Below are 23,279 nucleotides of genomic sequence, written 5' to 3'. Positions count from 1 at the left end.
AAAGCACTTTATTGAAATGTGATATACAAATACATTTCCTCCTTGGACTGAATGACTGAATAGTAAAATATAAGTAGACTAAAGTTCTTTATGCTTTTAATATTGAAACTATTGAATTAGTTTCTGCTGTTATATTTTACTATTATACATCTAATAATATCAGATTTAAGTATATAATAATGAATTTAACCTGTTTTATAGCAAATAAAGTGTTCCCTAAAACTGTATTTTAAAAAAAGTCTGTATAGAAACTCACAAGATAAAGCCAATTATGATAATGATAAATAATATTTGTAATAATATTTGTAATAATATTAGTCGTACCAGTCAGTGAGTGAACCAGTTCGGAGGTTTCCACGTCGTACAGGTTGGCGGCTCGGTCCCAGGAGGCCGTCACCACCTGTTTGCCCCCACCAGCCAATCAGCAGCGATCACCACACCCTGATGGCTGCGTAGCGTTGTGGTCGCCACGCGGACAGAAGGGCAGTCGTTTGGACCGTCCACCTCGCCGTCCGCCTCGTCTTTGTCTGAGAAGTCCACGTCGTCCTCGCAGGGTATCTGCTGCTGATGAGAGGAGACAAATAAAGAGATGAGAAGCTGATCCAGCAGCAGGGAAAAAAACACAGCAGCAGGTTGGAGGAACGTGGAGGCTTACGCTGATGTCGGCGACAGGCTGCGGAGTCGGCAGCTGCACCATGTATCTCCAGATGTGAGCCGTCTGGTCTCCAGAGGCTGAGGACACAAGACAAACCTTCCTATAAATGTCACGTTAAAGGGAAACTCTACAAATTATACACATCAGACTCTGTGTACAGGTGTTGAGGAGTCCAAAACAGTTTGATAAATCCTTTCATGTCTCCAGAGAGAGAGAAGGAAATTGTCCCAAGTGCATCTACAAGTTTGGAAACGATAATAATCTGTGTGTTAGACTGAAGTGAAGTTACAAATCTCTGCAGCTCAATGCTCATTTCTGCTGGAGGCTAGGACTAGTTATTTAGATATTTATTTATTTAGATAGATAATACGATAGAAGGATAGATAGATGGAGCCAGAAAAGTGTCCTGCAGTACATTTAAAATATCTAAAAGATATTAAAAAAACCTAATAAACCTAAATAAAGACATTACTTCACCACATTAAACAGTCAGATGGCAGGAAATGATTCAGGCTAAAACTAGTGGTTTAAAAAAAATATAATAAACTAATAAATAGTACAACAGTTTGATAAAGTCTCCAGAGAGACACGAAAATTGTCTCAAGTGCGTTACTTAGTGCTCAAGACTACAAGTTTGAAAATGATAATAATCTATGGGTGTGGAGTTAGACTGATGTGAGGTTACAGATCTCTGCAGCTCCAGGCTACATTGGCCACTACTAGCATAACACGTCAGCCTCTGTGCAGCTGAATCATGGATGTATAAAGAGAGCTGGATACAGCATCGGAGGCAGGTCCCCGTTCATTATGATTGAAAAGCTGCTCAGTGCCAATAATGTTCTTCCAGGTTCTCCCTGTTCCACTTTGCTTAAGCATCATTGGGCCCACTGAGCATGAATGGGGACAAAATGATCTAATCGTTCAGGTCTTTATGGACTTTCTAAGTGTGATCGGACCAAAAGGATCTAATTCTGAGAGTGAAATGAGTCATTTTCTGGGGTGATTGTTGCTCAGAAAAATGTATCTGCTGATAAAACACGTGATATAATTATAATATAAATATAACAACACAGTTTAGCCCCTATGTCAAATTGGCCTGGGGGCTTGAGCTGAGTAAATTGAGTGCATTGTGGGTAATGTAGTGAGATAAGCTGAGGTCATTTCCAGGTGTCTACAGTACATTTATTTAAAATAAATTATTAATGTTACAAACTAGCTGTTAATAAACTACACAGAAGAAGAAAAAAGACAAAAAATGTTGAGGGTATACCTGTTAGTGCCATCTGTTCAGTGGGGTGAAACTTTATGGAGTTGACTGTGGAGAGAAAACACAGACGTGGATCATGTCAGTCTGATCTTCCGGTTTACAGTTTGATCAGATGTATTTTTATAAGTAGATTAATAACGTTACCTGATCCTTGATGGCCCAGATATTTGAGGAGGCATTTCCCCGTCTCAATGCTCCACAGCATGGCAGTGTGATCTGATGGAGAAACAACAGATGGAGTTGTGGAGACTTTTAAATGCATGAGGACTGTGGATTTAGTCCTCCATCACTTACATTGTAAACATTATGAAGGGATCTTCTAATGGTCAGTATGAACAGGAGGAATCATTACAGCAGGTTAAAAACAGGTTTAATGTCATTTGGGCTCCTGACAGAGAGAGAGAGTGGGCGAGAGAGAGAGAGAGAGAGAGGGAGCGAGAGAGAGACAATAAACATTATCCCTCAACACAGAGAGAGACAGACAAAGAGGGAGAGAAAGAGAGAGAGAGAAAGAGAGAGAGAGAGAGAGAGAGAGAGAGAGAGAGAGAGAGAGAGAGAGAGAGAGAGAGAGAGAGAGAGAGAGAGAGAGAGAGAGAGAGAGAGAGAAACAGAATAGTCCAGACAGGAAAAGATTGAATCAGATCCAGTTTACCTGCAGACGCGGTACCGAGCACCACCGGCTGCGTCCTGGTGACGCTCAGGTCCCAGATGCCGTCTCTGTGTCCCACATACTCCTTCACCAGCTGGCACACGGCTCTGGACGTCGTCGCTTTGAAACTGGAAACAATCTGACACCGATGACACCAAGTTCATGTTAAACACAGGAGATTAAAAACATCACCATCATGAGTCTGACCGGGTTCCTGCACAGTTTACGCCTCAAAGTTCGGAAGTTTTTTATTATTTTGTGTTGTGTGGGTGAATAAAATGCTCTGATAGTGATTCCTTCCGTCTGTCCTTCCTCCCTCCTTCTCTCTTTCCCTCCTTCCTTTCTTTCCCTCCTTCCTTTATTTCTTTCCTTCCTTCCTCCCTCCTTCTCCCTTTCTTTCCTCCCTCCTACCTTCCCTCCTTTCCTTCCTCCTTCCTTCCTTCCTTCCTTCCTCCCTCCCGTCCTTCCTTCTTCCTCTCTTCCTTCCTCCTTTCCTTCCTTCTTCCTCCCTTCCATCCTTTCTTCTTCCTGCCTCCCTTCCTTCCTCCTTTCCTTCCTTCTTCCTCCCTCCCATCCTTCCTTCTTCCTCCCTCCCTTCCGCCTTTCCTTCCTTCTTCCTCCCTTCCTTCTTCCTCCCTCCCTTCCTTCCACCTTTCCTTCCTTCTTCCTCCCTTCCATCCTTCCTTCTTCCTCCCTCCCTTCCTCCTTTCCTTCCTTCTTCCTCCCTCCCTTCCTCCTTTCCTTCCTTCTTCCTCTCTTCCTTCCTCCTTTCCTTCCTTCTTCCTCCCTTCTTCTTCCTCCCTCCCTTCCTTCCTCCTTTCCTTCCTTCTTCCTCCCTCCCATGCTTCCTTCTCCCTCCCTTCCTTCTTCCTCCCTCCCTTCCTTCCTCATTTCCTTCCTTCTTCTTCCCTTCCATCCTTCCTTCTTCCTCCCTCCCTCCCTTCCTTCCTTGACTCGAGGACAACAGGAGGACTAAATAAAAATGCATAAACTCTTGTTGCTTTTTGTAGCAGCTGTGTCAACTTATGTCGACTTTACACCAAACAACCCGACAACTTTTTAAACTATTTCATTGTTTCTGATAAATTTACAATTTCGGAATAAAGTTTTTCTTGAGTTTTCTGGAGTTGTGGAGCTCCCATCATCTCGATTGTTTAGTGTAAGGTTGCATTAGCTGAATTGCTGCATGTCCAAAACAATCAAATATGTAGGTTTCCAATATTTCCCACACTTTATAACTCATTGTATGATCTTATTTAAATTTTCCAGACTTTTGCGGACCTGTGTAGGAACCCTGGTCTCATAACAACACAACAAATTAAAATAAAAGGAGGAAGCGAGTCAGCAGAACTGAGGAGCTGCTCAGCAGGGTCCAAGTAGTATTTGTAGTATTTGCCAGAGCTAAAAAGCTTAGACTGACAGCAGCAGTTATTCATATCAGTCCTGGGTGCAAGAAGGTTTTACCATTAAAAAAATAAACAAATACAAATAAAATAAAAAATAAAATAAAAGCTGGTGTTTGTTTTAACGTTTGTGTCGTCCTCCCGGGTCAAATTGACCCTCCCTTCCTTCCTTCCTTCTTTCCTCCCTTCCTTCCTTCCGTCTGTCCTTCCTCCCTCCTTCTCTCCTTCTTTCCTCTTTTCCTTCCTTTCGTCTGTCCTTCCTCCATCCTTCTCTCCTTCTTTCTTTCCCTCCTTCCTTTCTTTCCTTCCTCCTACCTTCCTCCCTCCCTCCTTCTCTTTCTTTCCTCCCTCCTACCTTCCTCCCTCCCTTCCTCCCTTCCATCCTTCCTTCTTCCTCCCTTCCATCCTCCCTTCCATCCTTCCTTCTTCCTCCCTCCCTTCCTTCCTTCTTTCCTCCCTTCCTTCCTTGACTGGAGGACAACAGGAGGGTTAAACTTAATGCTTTAAGCTCTTTTAAACAAACACCAGCACCAACCAGTCAAACACAGATCTGGTATCAACACAAAAGCAGAAACATTAAGTATCAGTACTTTATAATATTACATTTATAAACCAGGATTACTGTAAAATAAACAAGACATATAAAAAAGGAGGAAAAAAAGCAGGGTAAAATATATATATATAAATACTGAGTTATTATCAGGAGTTATAGTTATTTAATTATCAGGTTTTTGGTGTTTACATTAAAGATGGGGATGATACAAACTGGACTCTGGGTTCGTTTTGGGCACAGACCGCTAAATAAGTTCCAACTGAAAGGAAGCACGAGAGCATAAAGAGTCATTCATGTGAGAAATACACCTCAGGCTACATGAAGGAGGAAAGAAAAGCATCTCATTCACATGTATAATGTAAAAGAAAAAGTAAAAAATAAAGCTGACACTGGAGATATGATGATAAATACCGTTTCCTTGTTAGAAAGCAGCAGGATGGATTCTCATGTAAGATGCTTTATGAAAACAGAGCATGATATTTATGTTATTTATGTTCAATGTAACATGATTTTGCTTAAATTGTGTCATAAAGCACAAAGAATTAGAGCCCGACCGATATATCTGAGTCCATATTATTGGCCGATATTACAGATATATCAGTATCGGTGCATATATTGTCTGATATGCACCAATATTTAGTTTTTAAAGTTATGTAAGAAGCATTTTTTGTCTTTATTTAATCTTTTTTCTTAACCTTTACATACTGTACATAAGTATCCGTTTATCATTTTTATGCCTATACTAAATTTTGAATCACAAATGTGTTTTATGTTCATGTTTTCTTCAGATTATGACGCTATTATAGTTGATAATACATTCACAATCACATTATATTATGATATTATGTTGTTTTAAAATGATAATTAATTTATTTAAAGTGAAGGATGCAACGATATTTGAATATTTGAGGTTTTCATGTTAATCTTCAAAGCCCTCTGTGTGCAAAAATATACAATTTTTAAGCAATATTTCCATTTTTGTACATTCTAGGTCACTGTAGGAGAAGTCGTGAATATTTCAGGCTTAAAGAATGTAAATTATGAGGTTTTTTAATTGCTTTGAAATCTCAAAATGGGTCAAATTTGACCTGAACAGTATGTAAGGGTTATTTCAAGTTAAACATAAGTTACTTTAATACCATTCATAAACATTAACAGGTGATTTTAGATGTACAGAACAAAATCACTGTGAGGTTGGGCTTCATTTCACATATATGTAAACTATATATACAATAACACTTAAAATGGTTAAAATAGAAACCATAGGTTTTTACTCCCTAATATCTGTATCAGCCCCAATAATCCAGTATCGGTCGGACTGGTGAGTTAAAGCCAAGATGACTCTGGATGAGCTGCTGTGAATGAAGGATGATGATGATGATGATGATGATGATGATGATGATGATGATGGTGATGAATCCAGAAATCGTAATATTGTCTTTGACAAAGCAGTGACAGGGTTCTGGGAGGTTTTTAAGGAGACGCAAAGCGCCGCAGAAGAAGCTTGAAGAAGCTCGTAGAAGCTGCGGAGCAGTGAAACTAAACCAGCGTTAAAGCTCTACGCTGCAGGTCAGTGTGCAGTCTGCCGTCGCATCGTCCACATTCTGCTTGTTTTTCACTATCAGTGAATAATCGAACACTGGGTGTATTTATAAATAAAGACATTTTTTTAAACAAACTAATTTATGGAAGTAAAGTTAGAGTTAGAAGGTTTAATAAGAAACTTTACAGTAACTAATGGCCTTATTTCTATCCTTATTACAACTCAGTAATCAGCCCAGCTCTATTACAGACCAATAATCAATTAATGGTGAAAATAATAATAATTTGCAGCTCTAATCTACAAAATGATCAAATAATGGTCGAGCACTTCTGCAGACCGCACACACTGATCTAAAGCAGCCAATGAATGCTCTTCCACCTCGAGTCTTTATCAATCAAGATACAAAAAGCATCTTTAGGTGATGATACACCGTTATACTTATATTAAGTAGCTAAATTAAAATTAAAAAACATGGAGGTGCAACTTAAGAAAAAGCCTGTTAGTGAGATAATGGAGAAATGTTTTTGATGTTTTTTTATTGTATTTATTTTATTTTATCTCACACAGAAACTGATAGAAAAGCTCAAACTCCTACATTTGAATGACCAAGTCTCTCGGGGAGGGAGTGTCGACCCCCTGGCTCGGCTGTTCATGCATATCGGCACACAAAGAAAAAGGGGGAGCAAGGGGGTAGTGGAGTGGTGGTAGGGGGGGGTGGGCAGGGGGGGCAGAAATCAACAAGTTACCCATGAGTCTCCGCCCCACAACTCCCAACCGGTTTTGCTGAAGTTGCGGGATCCACCTACTCTGGCATGGCAAGAATTTGAACGAGGCTACGAGCAAACGAAAAAAGGTGGAAAAAAAGTGGGGAAAAAAGGAAAAAGGAAAGAAAGAAAGCAGTTCTTTTTTTTTTTTTAAACATTTACAAGTTATCTTAAAGTGAAGAGCTTGAAAAAGACTTACCAATAAAACCTTTTCACATTTTGTATTCTGCTTCTCCTTGATTAAAAAGTCAACATTTGCATCTTCAGCAATGCTTTGATTAACAGAAACCGGCTCATATGCAGCCAATTACATTTAAAACAAGTATTCAAATTAATATTTTCCACTTTTCTGATGAGTTATTTCCATTTGCAAACAATAAAAAAGCAGAATAAAATCAATATTTACCTTGCTTGTGGAAGCCTTGTAGGTTGTCTTTAGTTTCTGTGACAGCTGGCTGGTGCTGTGACTCGCTGTGAATTAATATCAGAGAAATACGTTAATATGGAGGAACTTAATCCACACATATTTCAGTTTGTGCATGTTACTTTAAGATTCTAGAAAATACAAAAATCACACAAACACGTGTGTGACCAGGCGGGGAGTTCTGGTCCTCTGAAATGATGCCAACGCGGAAGTAACTTAAAACTGCATTCTATCAAAAGGCCACCAGGGGGCGACCGATTTGGTGTCAAAAGGACTTCCGTCTCTATACAAGTCAATGGAGAATTCACCAACTTCTCACTTGATTTCTAACCTCAGTAAACGTTTTCAAAATGTGTTTATGGTCTCAATCGCTAGTTTAAAGCCTTCTTCAATGCAGTATGATGTTCATTTGGGACATTTTGGCCTCCCTGATTTTATATGTGACGATAAAGCAGGGTATGCATTAGGGCGTGGCTACGTCGTGATTGACAGGTTGATTGGTTCACAGGTTCAGGAGGGCGCCTCATGCTCCTCCTGATGCCCATATAAGTAGAATCCCTGTTTTTATTTTTCCCAGCATGCACCTGAAATTTTCAAGATGGCGCTGCTCAGATCCGATACTATTGGCTTCAGGGCAGCAGTCCACAAACCAATGGGTGACGTCACGGATGTTACGTCCATTTTATATACAGTCTATGATCCACACATATTTCAGTCTGTGCATGCTACTTTAAGTGTCTATAAAATACAAAAATCACACTAACACAGTGTGTGACTCACCTTTTGTTTTAAGTGCTCCTTTGGCTAAATCGGCCCCTTCGAAATTTTGTCCGTCTACAGTCAAACGATCGTTCAGCGTCTCGATTTCTCTGCGAACTGAAAGTCAAACAGACGATTTTAAGTTCAAAGAGTGCATAGTTTAGCATAGTGATTATTTTTATTATGGCATAGTCTGTAGATTATTTTCTTGATTCATAGATTAATTGTGTTTTCCATAAAGAAAGAAAATAAATGGAAATGTCAAACAGTTCCGAAAAGTCCAAAACCTCAAATATATTCAGTTTGCAATGATTTAACCCTCCTGTTGTCCTCGAGTCAAGGAAGGGTAGAAGGGAGGGAGTAAAGAAGGAAGTAGGGAGGGAGGAAGAAAGGAAAAGAGGAAGGGAGGAAGGAAGGAAAGAAGGGCAGAGGAAGGAAGGAAGGGAGGAAGGTAGGGGGGAGGAAAGAAAGAGAGAAGCAGGGAGGGAGGAAGGAAAGGAAGGAAGGAAGGATGGAAAGAAGGAAGGGTTTGGAGGAAGAAAGGACAGAAGAAAGGAAGAAAGGGGAATGGGGGAAGGAAAGAAGGAAGGGAGGAAGAGAGAGGAAGGAAAGAAAGAGAGAAGGAGGGAGGGAGGAAGGACGGAAGGAAGGAAGGGAGGAAAGAAGGAACAGTCAAAACAGACGGGGTCAACTTGACCCAGGAGGACAACACAAAGGTTAAACAAGTAAAAAGCTGACATACTCATATTTTCTTTTATTCCTTTCTTTTCATTTCTTTTCTTTTTACTTTTGTAATATTGTTTTGTGTGTTGTTGTGTTGCTGTAATGTTTCTCAACACCACTGTAAAAAAAAAAAAAAAAAAAAAAAAAAAAAGATTCCTCCTCAATGGTCTTTCGAGGTAAATAAAAGTTAATAATAAATAAATAAATAAAAAGCAAAAATCTTATTAGATGAGGGTCTGTGGTCTAGTGTCAGTTTAAGGCACATTTTAAAAATGTTCAAATAAATAGGCATAAAATTTTAAAGTATGAATTTTGGGTCTTTTCAGGTTGATACTCTTCAGGAGTTACAGATTTAGAGTAAAGTACGAAATGAAGTACCGATACCGAACACCGAAATGTTAAAGGTATCCAACCCTAACGCCAAGCTAGCTGAGGAAATCTGGACGGGAAAAAATAAAACTTTGTATTTGACGATAACAATCCGAGAGCTTTTCAACGAGCCTTCATCATCACGACTTACGTTCCAGTTTTCGATGTAAAGGTTCTCGAACTCTCGCTCGATCTGGCTGAACAGGTCCAGGCAGATTGCTCCTCAGAGACAGAGGCAGTTTGGAGTCCTGCATGGAGAAGGGGGGTAAGAGAGAGGAGAGAGAGAGGAGAGGAGGAAGTTAAAGAAGAACATGAATAAATGTGTGTGAGAAGAACCTCGGCTGTGTCCGATAGTGAAGAAAAGACACGTTGTAGTCTGTATGTGTGCTGATTTATTAATGTGAAGAAGGGAGAAGCTTGAACTAGAATAAAGGAGACAAAGAAGAGTGGAGTGCTTTTATTATGGCAGCTTACTTTCTCTCTTTCTATGTTTCTTTACTAATTACTTACTTACTGACTCTTTCCTTATTTAAACCCATTCAAACTAATACTAATACATTCCTTAGAGTTAAAAACACCATAAATTATAAGCCCTACTTATAAATACCAGTGTAATACATTGAGGTGAGCTATAACAGCAGTGGGTGAATGTCTGGCTGTGACCGAGTTGGCACCAAAGACATAAACAGGAAGTGCGCGTATGTTCTCACAGCTTTGCCCCTTTTATGACGAAGCTGCTGAATGTTCACCGACCTGTTTGTACCCGATTACTCTGCATAAAGCTCTCTCTCTCTCTCTCTCTCTCTCTCTCTCTCTCTCTCTCTCCCTCTCCCTCTCCCTCTCCCTCTCTCTCTCTCTCTCTCTCTCTCTCTCTCTCCTCTCTTCTCATCTCTCTCTCTCTCTCTCTTCTCTCTCTCTCTCTCTCCTCTCTCTCCCTCTCTCTCTCTGCTCGCAGCAACATAATCTAAAGACATCAAGTGAAGAGTGCGGTTTGCATTAACAGGCCGACGTTGGCAGCAAACAAAAAAACAAGGGTTTGCGCCACAGTGCACGTGTCAGCATGAGTGCACAGATGAAGAAAGAAGTGACTGAGAGGAAAAGGTTGCAGCCTATTGGAGGAGGGGGAGGGTAACATAAAGACTGATGCATGTTGCATTAAAGCTTCGCATACGTTCCCAACGGATTAAACACAGATCGGTGGTCTGATGGTCTTATCCAGATGTTTCTGCTTATGTTCATAAAAGGCACATTTCATTGCATGATTTTCTATTTTTGTGCATTATGCCTTAATGTTTGGGGACAGAGTTATTTACCTTTAATTCTTCTGCAGTCTCCACTCAGGACGTACACAGTGAGGAATGGAGGACACTACTCACTTAGCCGATGTGACATGAATAGCCTCTTAGCTGCTAATGTGAAGTGTGGCAATACTGAGGTCAACTGTTACAACAAGCATTGCTACTGTTTGCTGTGTTGCACATTTTTATATTGCATATTGCACTTTATTGCTCTTATAGATTATCAATGTTTTATTTATGTTTTTAATTTTCTTATGGGACAGGGAGTGCTATCTAAATGTTGTTATATTGTTGTCTAACCCCTCAATATAATGACAATAAAGCTACTAAACTAAATACATATAACGTGATGATATTGATTATTATTGTGACAGGCCTAGATGTGGATGGTAGCTGCTACATTAGCTGTTCAGAGTCACAACAGGGAAGGTCAGAGGTTCGATTCCCGTCTCCTGTGTGTTCTTGTGCACAATACTGAACTCTCTTTACTTTTGCATGCTGGGACAAGATTTAGAAAACACAGACTCCAGTAAGAGCAGCGTTAATCAGTTCAGAGAGTAACAGAAATCATCTCCGTCTCGTCACGCTGTCTGAAAATATCTGAAGCTGCACAAAAAGAAGCAGATCCACTTCCTGACAGGATGAGTGACGGTGAGGAAAGCTGCAGTCTGCATTTCCTAAAAGTCTTTGACATCAAAAACGATGAGTCACATGTTGCCTACAGATCGTCATGCTGCATCATGCCTACTGTGAACATTTATTTATACTCTTTCTCTTTCACCATCAACATTTCAAAACATGTTGCTCAACTCTCTCAGTAACAACCAAGTCTGTTCTTCCACTTTATTGTTGCAGAAGAAAACCTGCTGTAAGTGTGTTTGAAGCCTAATTTTCTGTTCACAGAACCACTAAACAACACTTCATCTCAGCTCTAATTAAAACCTAATTTACACCAAACCTAAAACTACTGGAAGCTCTAAAATATAATCTCTAAAAACTATGGAGGAGGGAGTTTAACTATCGTACTGGAGAGACACCTAAAAAACTTACCTCCATCCTCATGAAGGATTCCAGATTATCAGAAGACTGGAACCATAAAAGGACCAAAGTGAAAACACAGAAAGTCACGAGGAAAGGATCAGACTACTTTAATAAAGTTCAAGTTTAGGGAAAGGCTCCAAAATCCTTTATGTTCCTTTTATGTTGAACTATTAAGTAAAGACAGATTTTCCTATATTCAGGATTAATTGTAGCATTCAGAATATCCTTAGAAAAAAGTTAATAATTTATGCAGAAATCATACTTTGTTCTCTGTAGGTTTGGATTTTATTGTTCACATGTCATCAGGGTGGCCTCTGCTTAGGGTTTTTTTTTTTTTGGACTTTGAATATTTAACAGAAAGCCTCTTTTATAAAGCGAGGAGGTGGAATTTGTAGCATGATTTTATTTTGACAATCCTTTTCTGTATCTTACAAATCCCCAAAAACTGTACCTAACTACCATAATTATAATTAATCACTAGTGTTCCCTTTTTTTTAACTACTAACCCAGCAGACCTGAGGGTGTTTTAAGGTGGTATGACTGAGTTTAAACTGTGTTACAGAACACAGAGGTGAGGCATACTTTCTCAAGTTAACGAGGCCAATCCTTAATTATAAAGCTCTCAATCCCCTTTTTCACTTGGTTTAATAACCTTTCGGATCATTAACCGCACTCACCTGGCATCTCAGATCCGTATAAGCTGGTTTCTCTGATTCTTGAGAAGTAGAAGTAAACACCACCAAAAGAAAAGTAAAGTGCCTCAACTTTGTTCTGCATCTGTTGTTTTTGTTTTTTTTAACCAGAAATTTAAAATAACCTGACAGTGATCATGATATAACTGAGTGAAAGCTTAAAGCCAGTAACAATATAAATCACTATGTGCCCTCTAAAGTGATGCATTTAAAGCTAATTGGCTTAGGCTTACAAGCAGAGTGCTTACGAGTGCAGACAGCAAAGCTAATGATGACCCAGGTTGACACTCTACAGAGCAGGCTGCTGATATAAAAAGTGGATCTTTATGTGTTTTATCTCCTCCATCTTTTATTCTCTAGTGTTGTTGTTATTGTTGTTTTTAATCACCTGTCCCTCCAGCATGTCCCTCTGCAGGCCGGAGCGCTCCTGCTCGGTGCTGTTGGTCCTGCGGATGGACAAGCTGTGAGACTTCCTCTTCTGCTTGGCCTGGCGGGCGGCGGCGTTGCTCCCGCTCTCCACCGGCATCCTGATTCAACCGTAGTCTGAATCTTTAAAAAAGAAGAAGGTCAAGAGAGAGCAAATCCTGGTTGGGAATAATCTCAGTAGAGGAGGAGGAGGAAGAGGAGGAGGAGGAAGGTGGGGGCTGAAGGAAACATAAGACGACAGACTGTGGTTGCACTTTGGCAGCTTCCATTTGTGAATGTGTGAAATGAAAAAGTGAACGAGTGTGAAATGTTTTTGTCGATTCTCAGCAGATTCACACTGAGCTGCTTTAAAGGTGGAACTAGAGACCGCTGGGATAGAAACTGAGAAGTGTCTTTATACCAGTGTTTGGTTTAGTAGAGGAGAAAATATGGAGAAAAAGAGTTCATCCTAATATTCAGGAGACTGTCTTTGAGCTCCAAAAATCACCCAGTTAATGTTTATATTCATTAAATTAATTATATAAATATTTTAGTATCAAGTTTAGCTGCAACAAACTATTATATTTTACTATAAACTAATCTGTAAATTATATTCTGAAGCTTCTAATTTATTAATTTAGGCTATAAAATGCTGTCAAATTGTGAAAGATGAACATTATAAGTTCCCAGAGTTCATTACTGCAATAAATATATATTTAAGTTAAGATTAAAACTATTGCAAATCCATTTTCTCTTGACTTGACTGCTTGGAAAGGCACCTTATTATTATTATTATTATTATTATTATTATTATTATTATTATTATTATTATTATTATTATTATTATTATTATTATCATCATTATTATTAGTAGTAGTAGTAGTGGTACTATTATTATTATGATGATTATTGTTATTTTTAGTAGTATTAGCAGTAGTAGTATCATTATTATTATTAGTAGTAGTAGTAGTAGTAATAGGAGTACTGGTATCATTACTACTACTACTGATAATAGTAGTAGCATTAGAAGTAATAGTCATGGTAGATGTAGAAAAAGTAGTAGTAGTAGAAGTAGTAGTAGTAATAGTAAGAGTAATAGTAGTAATAATAGTAAAAGTAGGAGTAGTAGTAGTAATGGTAGTAATAGTAGTAGTAGTAGTAGAAGTAATAGTAGAAGTAGTAATAATAGTAATAGTAAAAATATGAGTAGGTTATAATGCTAAAAAATCCATAAACATCCTCACTCATCAATAACACTTCCAGCTGTAACTGCAATCGATCCATTGTTAAGTATTTATCATCATTTATCATTACAACGTATTTAAATGAGCATCAGTGTTTGGATGCATGTAAAGTCACTTATGAGTCTGATTTCCTCGACATATTCACCGAGCACGAGCAGAGCCTGAGGGATTAAATGTTACTGATGCTCGTATCACAGTAGTGACAAATTAATCCTGCATCCAGCTGTCATACATGAAACCAGTGTGGTGGTATTTACCTCTGAGCTGACGTACAGTAAGAAGCTCCTTCATCCCTTTATTCTAAAAATATGCAGTTTATTTGATGTTTTTCTATCATTAGCTTTCCTGTGAACAAGCAGGAATATTAATGCATTCTAGTACACAAGTAGAGCAGCAGTGGAGGAAGTATTATGAGCGATGTAGTATGCAGTATTACAGTAAAAGTACTGCAGTATTATGAGTGATGTAGTATGCAGTATTACAGTAAAAGTACTGCAGTATTATGAATGATGTAGTATGCAGTATTACAGTAAAAGTACTGCAGTATTATGAGTGATGTAGTATGCAGTATTACAGTAAAAGTACTGCAGTATTATGAGTGATGTAGTATGCAGTATAACAGTAAAGGTACTGCAGTATTATGAGCGATGTAGTATGCAGTATTACAGTAAAAGTACTGCAGTATTATGAGCGATGTAGTATGCAGTATTACAGTAAAAGTACTGCAGTATTATGAGCGATGTAGTATGCAGTATTACAGTAAAAGTACTGCAGTATTATGAGCGATGTAGTATGCAGTATTACAGTAAAAGTACTGCAGTATTATGAGCGATGTAGTATGCAGTATTACATTAAAAGTACTGCAGTATTATAGTGATGTAGTATGCAGTATTACAGTAAAAGTACTGCAGTATTATTAGTGATGTAGTATGCGGTATTACATTAAAAGTACTGCAGTATTATGAGCGATGTAGTATGCAGTATTACAGTAAAAGTACTGCAGTATTATGAGCGATGTAGTATGCAGTATTACAGTAAAAGTACTGCAGTATTATGAGCGATGTAGTATGCAGTATTACAGTAAAAGTACTGCAGTATTATGAGCGATGTAGTATGCAGTATTACAGTAAAAGTACTGCAGTATTATAGTGATGTAGTATGCAGTATTACAGTAAAAGTACTGCAGTATTATGAGTGATGTAGTATGCAGTATTACATTAAAAGTACTGCAGTATTATGAGCGATGTAGTATGCAGTATTACAGTAAAAGTACTGCAGTATTATGAGCGATGTAGTATGCAGTATTACAGTAAAAGTACTGCAGTATTATGAGCGATGTAGTATGCAGTATTACAGTAAAAGTACTGCAGTATTATGAGCGATGTAGTATGCAGTATTACAGTAAAAGTACTGCAGTATTATAGTGATGTAGTATGCAGTATTACAGTAAAAGTACTGCAGTATTATGAGCGATGTAGTATGCGGTATTGCAGTAAAAGTACTGCAGTATTACGAGCGATGTAGTATGCAGTATTACAGTAAAAGTACTGCAGTATTATGAGTGATGTAGTATGCAGTATTACAGTAAAAGTAGTGGTCTGGTCCTCTGACTGATATATTATTATATATGACATCATTAGATTATTAAGTAAGTATTAGTGAAGCACCAGTGTTAGAGCAGCATTAGAAATGTGGGTGTCAAACCCATTTTCATTCAAGGGCCATATACAGACCAATTTGATCTCATGTGGGCCAGACCACTAAAAAGATGGAAGGAAGGAAGGAAGGAAGGAAGGAATGTAGGAAGGAAGGAAGGAAGGAAGGAAGGAAGGAAGGAAGGAAGGAAGGAAGGAAGGAAGGAAGGAAGGAAGGAAGGAAAAGAAGACAGGAAGGAAGGAAGGAAAGATGGAAAGAACGAAGGAAAGAACGAAGGATGGAAGGAATGAAGGAAGGAAAGAAGGAAAAAAGAAAGAAAGAAAGGGAGGAAGGAAGGATAGAAGGAAGGAAGGAAGAAAAGAAGACAGGAAGGAAAGATGGAAGGAATGAAGGAAGGAAAGAAGGGAAAAAAAGAAAGAAAGGGAGGAAGGACAGAAGGAAGGAAGGGAGGACAGATGGAAGGAAGGAGGGAAGGAAGGCCCCTTTGGCAGGCCGGTTCTGGCCCACGGGCCGTATGTTTGACCAGGCCCCTGGTCTAATGGGAGGGGGGTCTGGGGGTCCTTTAAGAGAGTAGATGGCATTTCCTGTATTTTGGTGCCTTTTAACAGCTGTGTTGACACTTTGATTTGACTATACTGTGAGAAAAATGATGGGTGCATTTTATAATAACATCCAGAGGAAGCGTTTTGCCCCAGATCACATATTAGAAGATATTAAAAAAGCTAAATATAGAAATTGATGATTAGTATATTCATATTAAATGAATCTACTGATTTGTGACAGCCTGTCTTATATCTGTTATCTTTTATATCAGAGCAGGTCATCCCTATTTAAAACTTTTCCAAAACATTCCCAGCCTGTTTTTCTAATTTCATAACTTTTCCAGGAAATTCATGACCGTGGGAATACTGCTAAGAAGGGTTTTTTTGTTTTATTTGTAGCTCTCAGGGTAAACAAAGAGACTACACAATCCTACTGACTTCTCCTTATGACGTTAATATAAATCAAACACCACCAATATATAGAAAGTAGCATCACATGGAAACCACTCAAGTAGAGTACAAATACCCTTAAAATTATACTTAATTACAGTATTAGTGGAGTATAAATTAAGGTTATAGTGAGTTCCTCTTCCTGACTGACCTAAGGATGTAAAGGAGCAATGACAAAACCTGACCAGCCTGCACTGTGTCATGTTTTTTGGACTTTTTCTCTCTTTAATATATGATTTTGTTGAAATATTGGATCATTTGAACATTCATTGAAAGGGTGTGTTATTGTATCCATTGTGTCAAATCATCTTGTAAAGTGACTAAAGCTGTCACATATATATATAGACAGTGGCATCACATGGGAACACTCAAATAAAGTAGAAACACCTTAAAATTATACTTAATTACAGTATTAGAGGAGTATAAATGAAGGTTAGTTCCTCTTACTGACTGACCTAAGGCACTGTGTTATGGTACATATCTAATAATAACACACACATACATATATATAGAGAGAGATACCTAAACATTAACCCTTTACCCCTCTGACTGAAAGTGAAAGTCATTAATAACAATGTTATCCTTGTTATTGCGCAATAAGCTAAACAAAGCTAACATTATCCTCTATTAGCTGCTTGGTACCAAATCCAGCTAATAACGGCTAACCTGAAGCCTCCTCATTCCTCCTCCCTAAACAAAAAACATAACAATAATAAATCCAACTTACCAATAAAGTCTATAAATAAGCTGTTTTATCCCGGGTATTAGTAGGAGATGTCGTCCTTTCTAACATTGTCTCCAGTGAGCTGCGAAGCCTCAAATCTCCTGTCTGTGTGTTGACAGTTGCTCCGCTAATATTTTTGTTCTAGGACAGCGACGTCACGACCCGCCCTACTCTGTTTCTGATTGGCTCGCGTCAAAATTCTAACCGTCGCTCTGAACCAATCGCACGCCCCATGCTTAAATGTAGCCAATCCAGAACAACAAAAGGTGACGACTATTAGCCAATCAGAGGGAGAGTAAGGCGGGGTTGTGACTTTATCATCCTAGGAATAAAAATATGATTGTAAGCCGCCTCCCCGCTATGGAAGGAAAGATAACGAAGCCAATTCCGGTTTGATGTTTTTGGCAATAAAAGCCCCCAAAAAATCTGGAAATGAAACCAACTCTGTTTAAAGTGCATTAGTTTCCTCTTTTTTTTAAGGACATTGAAATACTCCAGTGCTGTAAACAACCAACTTTTAAGAGGTTTCACACAATTAAATCCTTGTGTAATACTTTAAACCTTCACAAAAGCTTTAAATTAGGAAATAAAATAAAAATTTAACAGCATATGAGCATCATCTGGACATAAAGTGCTGCTGTATTAACCTCCTCCTGTTGTGTTTAATTATTTATTAATTTAATTAATTATGTGTTCCCCCCAGTCCAAAATGACTAGATTATTATACATCTACATATATTATAACCTAATGTGTTAAATCTTTTTATTAACTTAAATTCTTGTGAACATTACAACATATACTTCCTCTTTTTTTGACCTGTGTGCATACCAAAAAAAAAAAGAAGGGGAGTGAGGGGTGTGTGTGTCTTTGTATCCTTAAAATAATCAGTTCTAGTTGAAAAAACAAGACATATCTGTGTTGTGAGGATATTTTTGGTTTGTCCTCACAACTTCAAATAGCAATTTGAAGGTTTAGATGTGATTTTAAGGTGAAGGTTAGATTTGGGGTTAGGTTCAGGTTAAGGTTAGGATCAGGTTTAGGCATTTAGCTGTGATGGTTAAGGTTAGTTTAAGGGACTAGGCTAGGGAATGCAGTATGTCAATGAATGTCCCCACAAGGAAATAAAAACAAATGTGTGTGTAGTCTGTTATAGGCTATTTTTGGGGACAAATGTCAGACTCTTGACCACTTAATTGCAGACAGAGAGAGATTGGAGACTTTTTCCAATTGGGAAAAAGCTGATTTTTGTGTCAGTGGTTAAAGGTAGGGTAAGAGGGTTAGGCAAGTAACTTCAAAGAGTTGATTAAGTTTAAGGTATCCTAAAAAGGACAACATTTCTAAGAGGGGAATATAGGTTAAAGGACCAGTGTGTAGGATTTAGAGTATCTAGTGGAGATGTTACTGCAGGAGACTCTCTCTAGTGTCCAGTGTTTGGTTTGTCCATTCTGGGCTACTGTAGAAACACGGCACCCTAACAGCAGGTCCCTTAAAAGACAATTCTCAGTTGTTGCAACTAATCAAATTCAGGCTGTTCACAAAGGCTCCATCACATGGACAGGGAGTGCTGCTGATGCAGGCTCTTCACTGACAGCAGCTGGTATCACGTCTTCCCTTTGCACACTTGCAGCCAGATGGGCAGCATGTTAGTAATGCTATGCAAACATTTAAATCCCTTAAATCAGACTTAAATTCACATCTGTATTGACATCACACACACTACCACAATGACTTCACACAACCTTCTTTCCCTTAACCCTCCTGGTGTCCTCGAGTCAAGGAAGGAAGGGTGGAAGAAGGAAGGAAAGGAAGGGAGGAAAGAAGGAAGGGAAGAAGGAAGGAAAGGAGGGAGGAAGGAAGGGAGGAAGGAAGAAGGAAGGAAAGGAGGGAAGGAAGGAAGGCAGGGAGGAAGGAAAGGAGGGAGGAAGAAAGAAGGAAAGGAGGGAATAAGGAAGGAAGGAAGGTAGTAGGGAGGGAGGAAAGGAGGGAGAAGGAATGGAGGAAGAAAATAGGAAGGAAAGGAGGGAAGGAAGGAAGGAAAAGAGGGAGGAAGGAAGAAGGAAGGAAAGGAGGGAGGAAATAAGGAAGGTAGGAAGGAGGGAGGAAAGAAGGAAGGGAAGGAAGGAAAGACAGGAAGGAAAGAGAGAGAGGGAGGGAGGAATGAAGGGAGGAAAAAAGGAGGGAAGGAAGGAAAGAAGGGAGGAAGAAGAAGGAAAGAAAGGAGGGAGGAAATAAGGAAGGAAGGAAGGGAGGAGGGAGGGAGGAAAGAAGGAAGGGAGGGAGGAAGGAAGGGAGGAAAGAGAAAGAGGGAGGGAGGAAGGAACAGTCAAAACAGAAGACATGAAGGTTAAGATTACATTGGGAGACATTTCTCTCTATTTAAATGCAACATGATGTTATAAATATAAACAGAATATAATATAATGATAGTTAAGAGACAGAAAACTCGACAGGCTGCAGCGATGAGTTCAGGTGTATATAATTTTTTATTTGGCTCCTTTGTTTCTTAATGGATGTTTTTCACAAGAGAGGAGCTGTGAAGAAAGGATCATCATCATCATCATCATCATCATCATCATCATCACTTTATCCAACGTTAACCCAACATTACCTCGGCTGTAAGGCATTTAAAGTTTAACAGTTTTTTGACACATCAGAGTTAATCCAGGTCTAAATTTTTGATTGTGACAAAACATAGTTCTATATAGAGTTGGCAAATACACGAAATACACTATAATTGTTATTATGACTTATTTAAATGAGCTGGTGCTCTCCTGCAGCAGCTCGGTGCCGACGTTCCCAAGTCATAAAAATAACAGTTTCCTCAAGTTAAAAAGAAGATGTTTCATGTTCTTTTGTTTTTTTAACTGCTGAGGAAACACACAGAATAGAGACTGATGTCCAAGAGCGTCCAGGTCACAACAGTCCAGAGAAAAAGAAAAAAAAAAAGAAAGAAGGAGGAGCAGAAGTGTTTTATCTGCGGTCGTTGGTTCCTGACTTCCTCTTCCCGGCCAGAAGATGTTTGGGTTTGAGGTCGAACACGTGTCTGTCCGCCTCTCCCTTCTTGCCGTCGCGGTTCATGTCTCTCTGGGAGTTCTTCATCATCTTCTTCGCCTTCTTCGCCATCTGAGGAACGAAAAAGAAAGGAGACACAGACATGAGTCCTCAGCTTCTAATCAACTTTTAAAAGATGTTTTCCCAGTAATTTAAGACTATATTTAAAATGAGGCTGAGGCTGATGATTTATTTCATTATTGAGAAATCTGTTGAGTATTTATTCAATTAAACACGTTTAAAAAAAAGAAGGTGACAACATGTCGATCACTGTTTCCAAAAGCTCAAGACGAGCTTCATTTAGACCGATGCTTTTAATTTGGACTTATTTTAAATCATGACTTTTCTCCAGGCTTATTCATTTTAGATTGCCATTTACTAAATTTCAATTTGTACTATTTCTTCTTGTGTATTTTTACGGTTAACAATATTTAGTTTTCTTATGTATTAAAGTGCATAAATGAAAATATGGAAATGTTTAATCTTTTTCACTCAGCTGTGGATTAACTGACATCTGCACATCTTAAATTAGACTAACATCTTTATTTTTCTTCCTTTACAAACTGCAGAACAGCAAATTCAACTAAATCTTTGTTAGTTTTAATTATAAAGTGAACCGTCATATTAAGGACTGTCTTATAAAAGTCAAAATGTAAAATACACAAAGACCAAAAAGACTCCATCACGTACCTTTGCGTCTCTGAGTCCAGACTTGTCTCGTGGAGGACGGGAGGCGCTCTGGCTGCGTGTTTTGGAGAGAGGAGGAGCCGAAGTTTCACGCTTTCGTTTCTTGGTGACGCTGCGAGACCGTCGGGCCTGTTGTGCGTAGTGACTCTGCAGAAAGTACCAAGAGGGAAATGTTCATTAAAAAACTTCCCTCACAAGTTTCAGACGCTCATAAAGTTCTCAGTCAAAACTCTCAGGCATCAATACCAAGTTACAAAGTGCTTCACAAGGCGGCAAAATACACAAATGATAAAATACTTAAGCTTTAAACTTAACTAATAAAAACAATCTGACAGCTGCTAATTTAACAAACATCATCACACATATGAATTATAACTAACCTCGTCCTTGTCTTCCATATCCAGACCGAGATCACCCATCTGCTTCTCAATGTTCTTCCTCTCAACCTGTTAATGAAAAACACACAAATTCAGAGATACGCTCATGTTACAAAATGTAGTAATTATATAAAGTTAAAGCACTGTAATCACCATGGTTACCGAGGCACACATTTGAGACATAAAAGAAAAAGAATTATGGGAAGTCTTCTGTCCTGTGTGCATGTGTAAATAAGTTATAAGCCAACTCCCCAAAACTGGTGATATGTTTTTTCTATAGTAATTATTTTGTTTTTTTGTGGTCATATTATTTTCTGTAATATTGTGATATTTTAAACACGTTTTCTCTCTGTACTGTATATTATCTGTCATTTTTTTGTGTAAATTTTAACAAAATTGTGCAAAATAAACTAAACTAACCTAAAACTAATACTTATAGATAGGGAAGCAGCTCGCAAAATATTTGTAAAATAAAGCTAAAAACGAACCTGTTCACTCAAAAATCTTTAGTATTATAAAAGTAATGTATTTTACTTGATTTTATATATTCTATTCAATTATTACTATTTTTATTTTCCATCTTATATTACATTATTTCTCTTCTTTTTAACATTACTCTATGCTCCTTTTAATGTGAAGCTTTTTGTGTATGCAATTAATTTGTTATAAAGCCCTTTGAGCTGCATTTCTTATATGAAAGTTGCTATAGATACAAATAAAGTTATTATTATTTTTAGCAGCACATTAAATGGGGACATGTATATTTAACACTGTACATGGTCCCAATAAACACATTTCTACTGTATTTGGGTTTCAGAAAAGAAATAAAAGATAAAAATAAAATAACTGCAGAAAGTTTAACTCTTGTTAAAGCTGCAAAGGCGACTATGAACATTAATGCCATATATGAGAGACACCTGAAGGCCAACTGAAGTCATAAATGTGAGTATTATTTAGTTATTTTGCATGTTTATTTTTGTCTTCCTGAACAGACAATCTTTAGATAATAGTAACATGTTTATTAATCTATAATTATTATCATTAGATTCATCATCATCAAGACAGAGAAGAGTTTAAAACTAATATATTAACTAATATTGATCATTTAAACCAGGATCTGTTAAATCTGGTTCCTATAAAACCTACTGAGCTTTATAACAGCATCACTTCCTCTAAATTGACGTCAGCCATGCTTCGTTACCTTGGTTGCGGTCCTCGGCATGCGCGGTCCGTGTATGTCCTTCTCCTTCGAATGAGCCACGATGAGCATCTTCTTCTCTCGGATCTGTTTGGCGAGGACTCGGATCTCCTGCATCTCCTCGTCCTCGCTGTCCTCGTCAGAGTCGTACTCTCCGGCTTTCTCCTTCAGATCCTCCTCCGTCTCCAAGTCCTCCAGTTTCTGTGAGACAGGAAGTACAGACGAGGAGAAGATGATGAGAAGAGTTTTAGAAGAGAGGAAATAAAAGGCTCATTTAACAGAGTTTCCTTTGTTTTAACCTTCCTGTCATCCTCCCGGGTCCCCCGTCTGTTTTGACTGTTCCTTCTTCTCTTTTTCCTCCCTTCCTTCCTCCATCCCCCTTTCTTCCTTCCTCCCTCCCTCCTTCTTTCCTTTCCTCCCCCCTACCTTCCTTCATTCCTCTGTCCTTCTTTCCTTCCTTTCTCCACCCTACCTTCCATCCATCCTTCCTCCTTCTCTCCATCCATCCTTCCTCCTTCTCTCCATCCTTCCTTCCTCCTCCAAATCTTCCTCCCTCCTTCCCTTCCTTCTTCCTCTTCCTTCCTTCTCCCTCCCTCCTTTCCTTCCTTCCTTCTTCCTCTTCCTTCCTTCTCCCTCCTACCTTCCTTCCTTCGTCCTTCCCTCCTTCCTCCCCTTTCCTTCCTTCCTTCTTCCTCCATCCATCCTTCCTTCCTCCCTCCCTCCCCCTTTCCTTCCTTCCTCCCTCCCTCCCTCCCTCCCTCCCTTCCCTCCTTCCCTTCCTCCCTTGACTTGAGGACAACAGGA

The 23,279-nt window shown here is 38.8% G+C and overlaps 1 protein-coding gene across 1 annotated transcript in view; it reads right to left on the bottom strand.

Moving 5' to 3' along the window:
• LOC133991122 (WD repeat-containing protein 37-like) overlaps positions 1–23,279 on the bottom strand; it is a 43,898-nt gene that overhangs the window by 7,350 nt on the left and 13,269 nt on the right. The window contains 6 exon segments of the mRNA XM_062429592.1: positions 325–414; positions 417–564; positions 656–732; positions 1,926–1,970; positions 2,067–2,138; positions 2,575–2,710. Of these exon segments, the coding sequence (XP_062285576.1) occupies positions 325–414; positions 417–564; positions 656–732; positions 1,926–1,970; positions 2,067–2,138; positions 2,575–2,710 (568 nt within the window).

The sequence above is a fragment of the Scomber scombrus genome, chromosome 11 (assembly GCF_963691925.1).
Source record: "Scomber scombrus chromosome 11, fScoSco1.1, whole genome shotgun sequence".
Taxonomy (NCBI): Eukaryota; Metazoa; Chordata; class Actinopteri; order Scombriformes; family Scombridae; genus Scomber; species Scomber scombrus.
The sequence above is the reverse complement of the archived record's forward strand: the minus strand, read 5'-3'. Positions and strand labels throughout refer to the sequence as shown.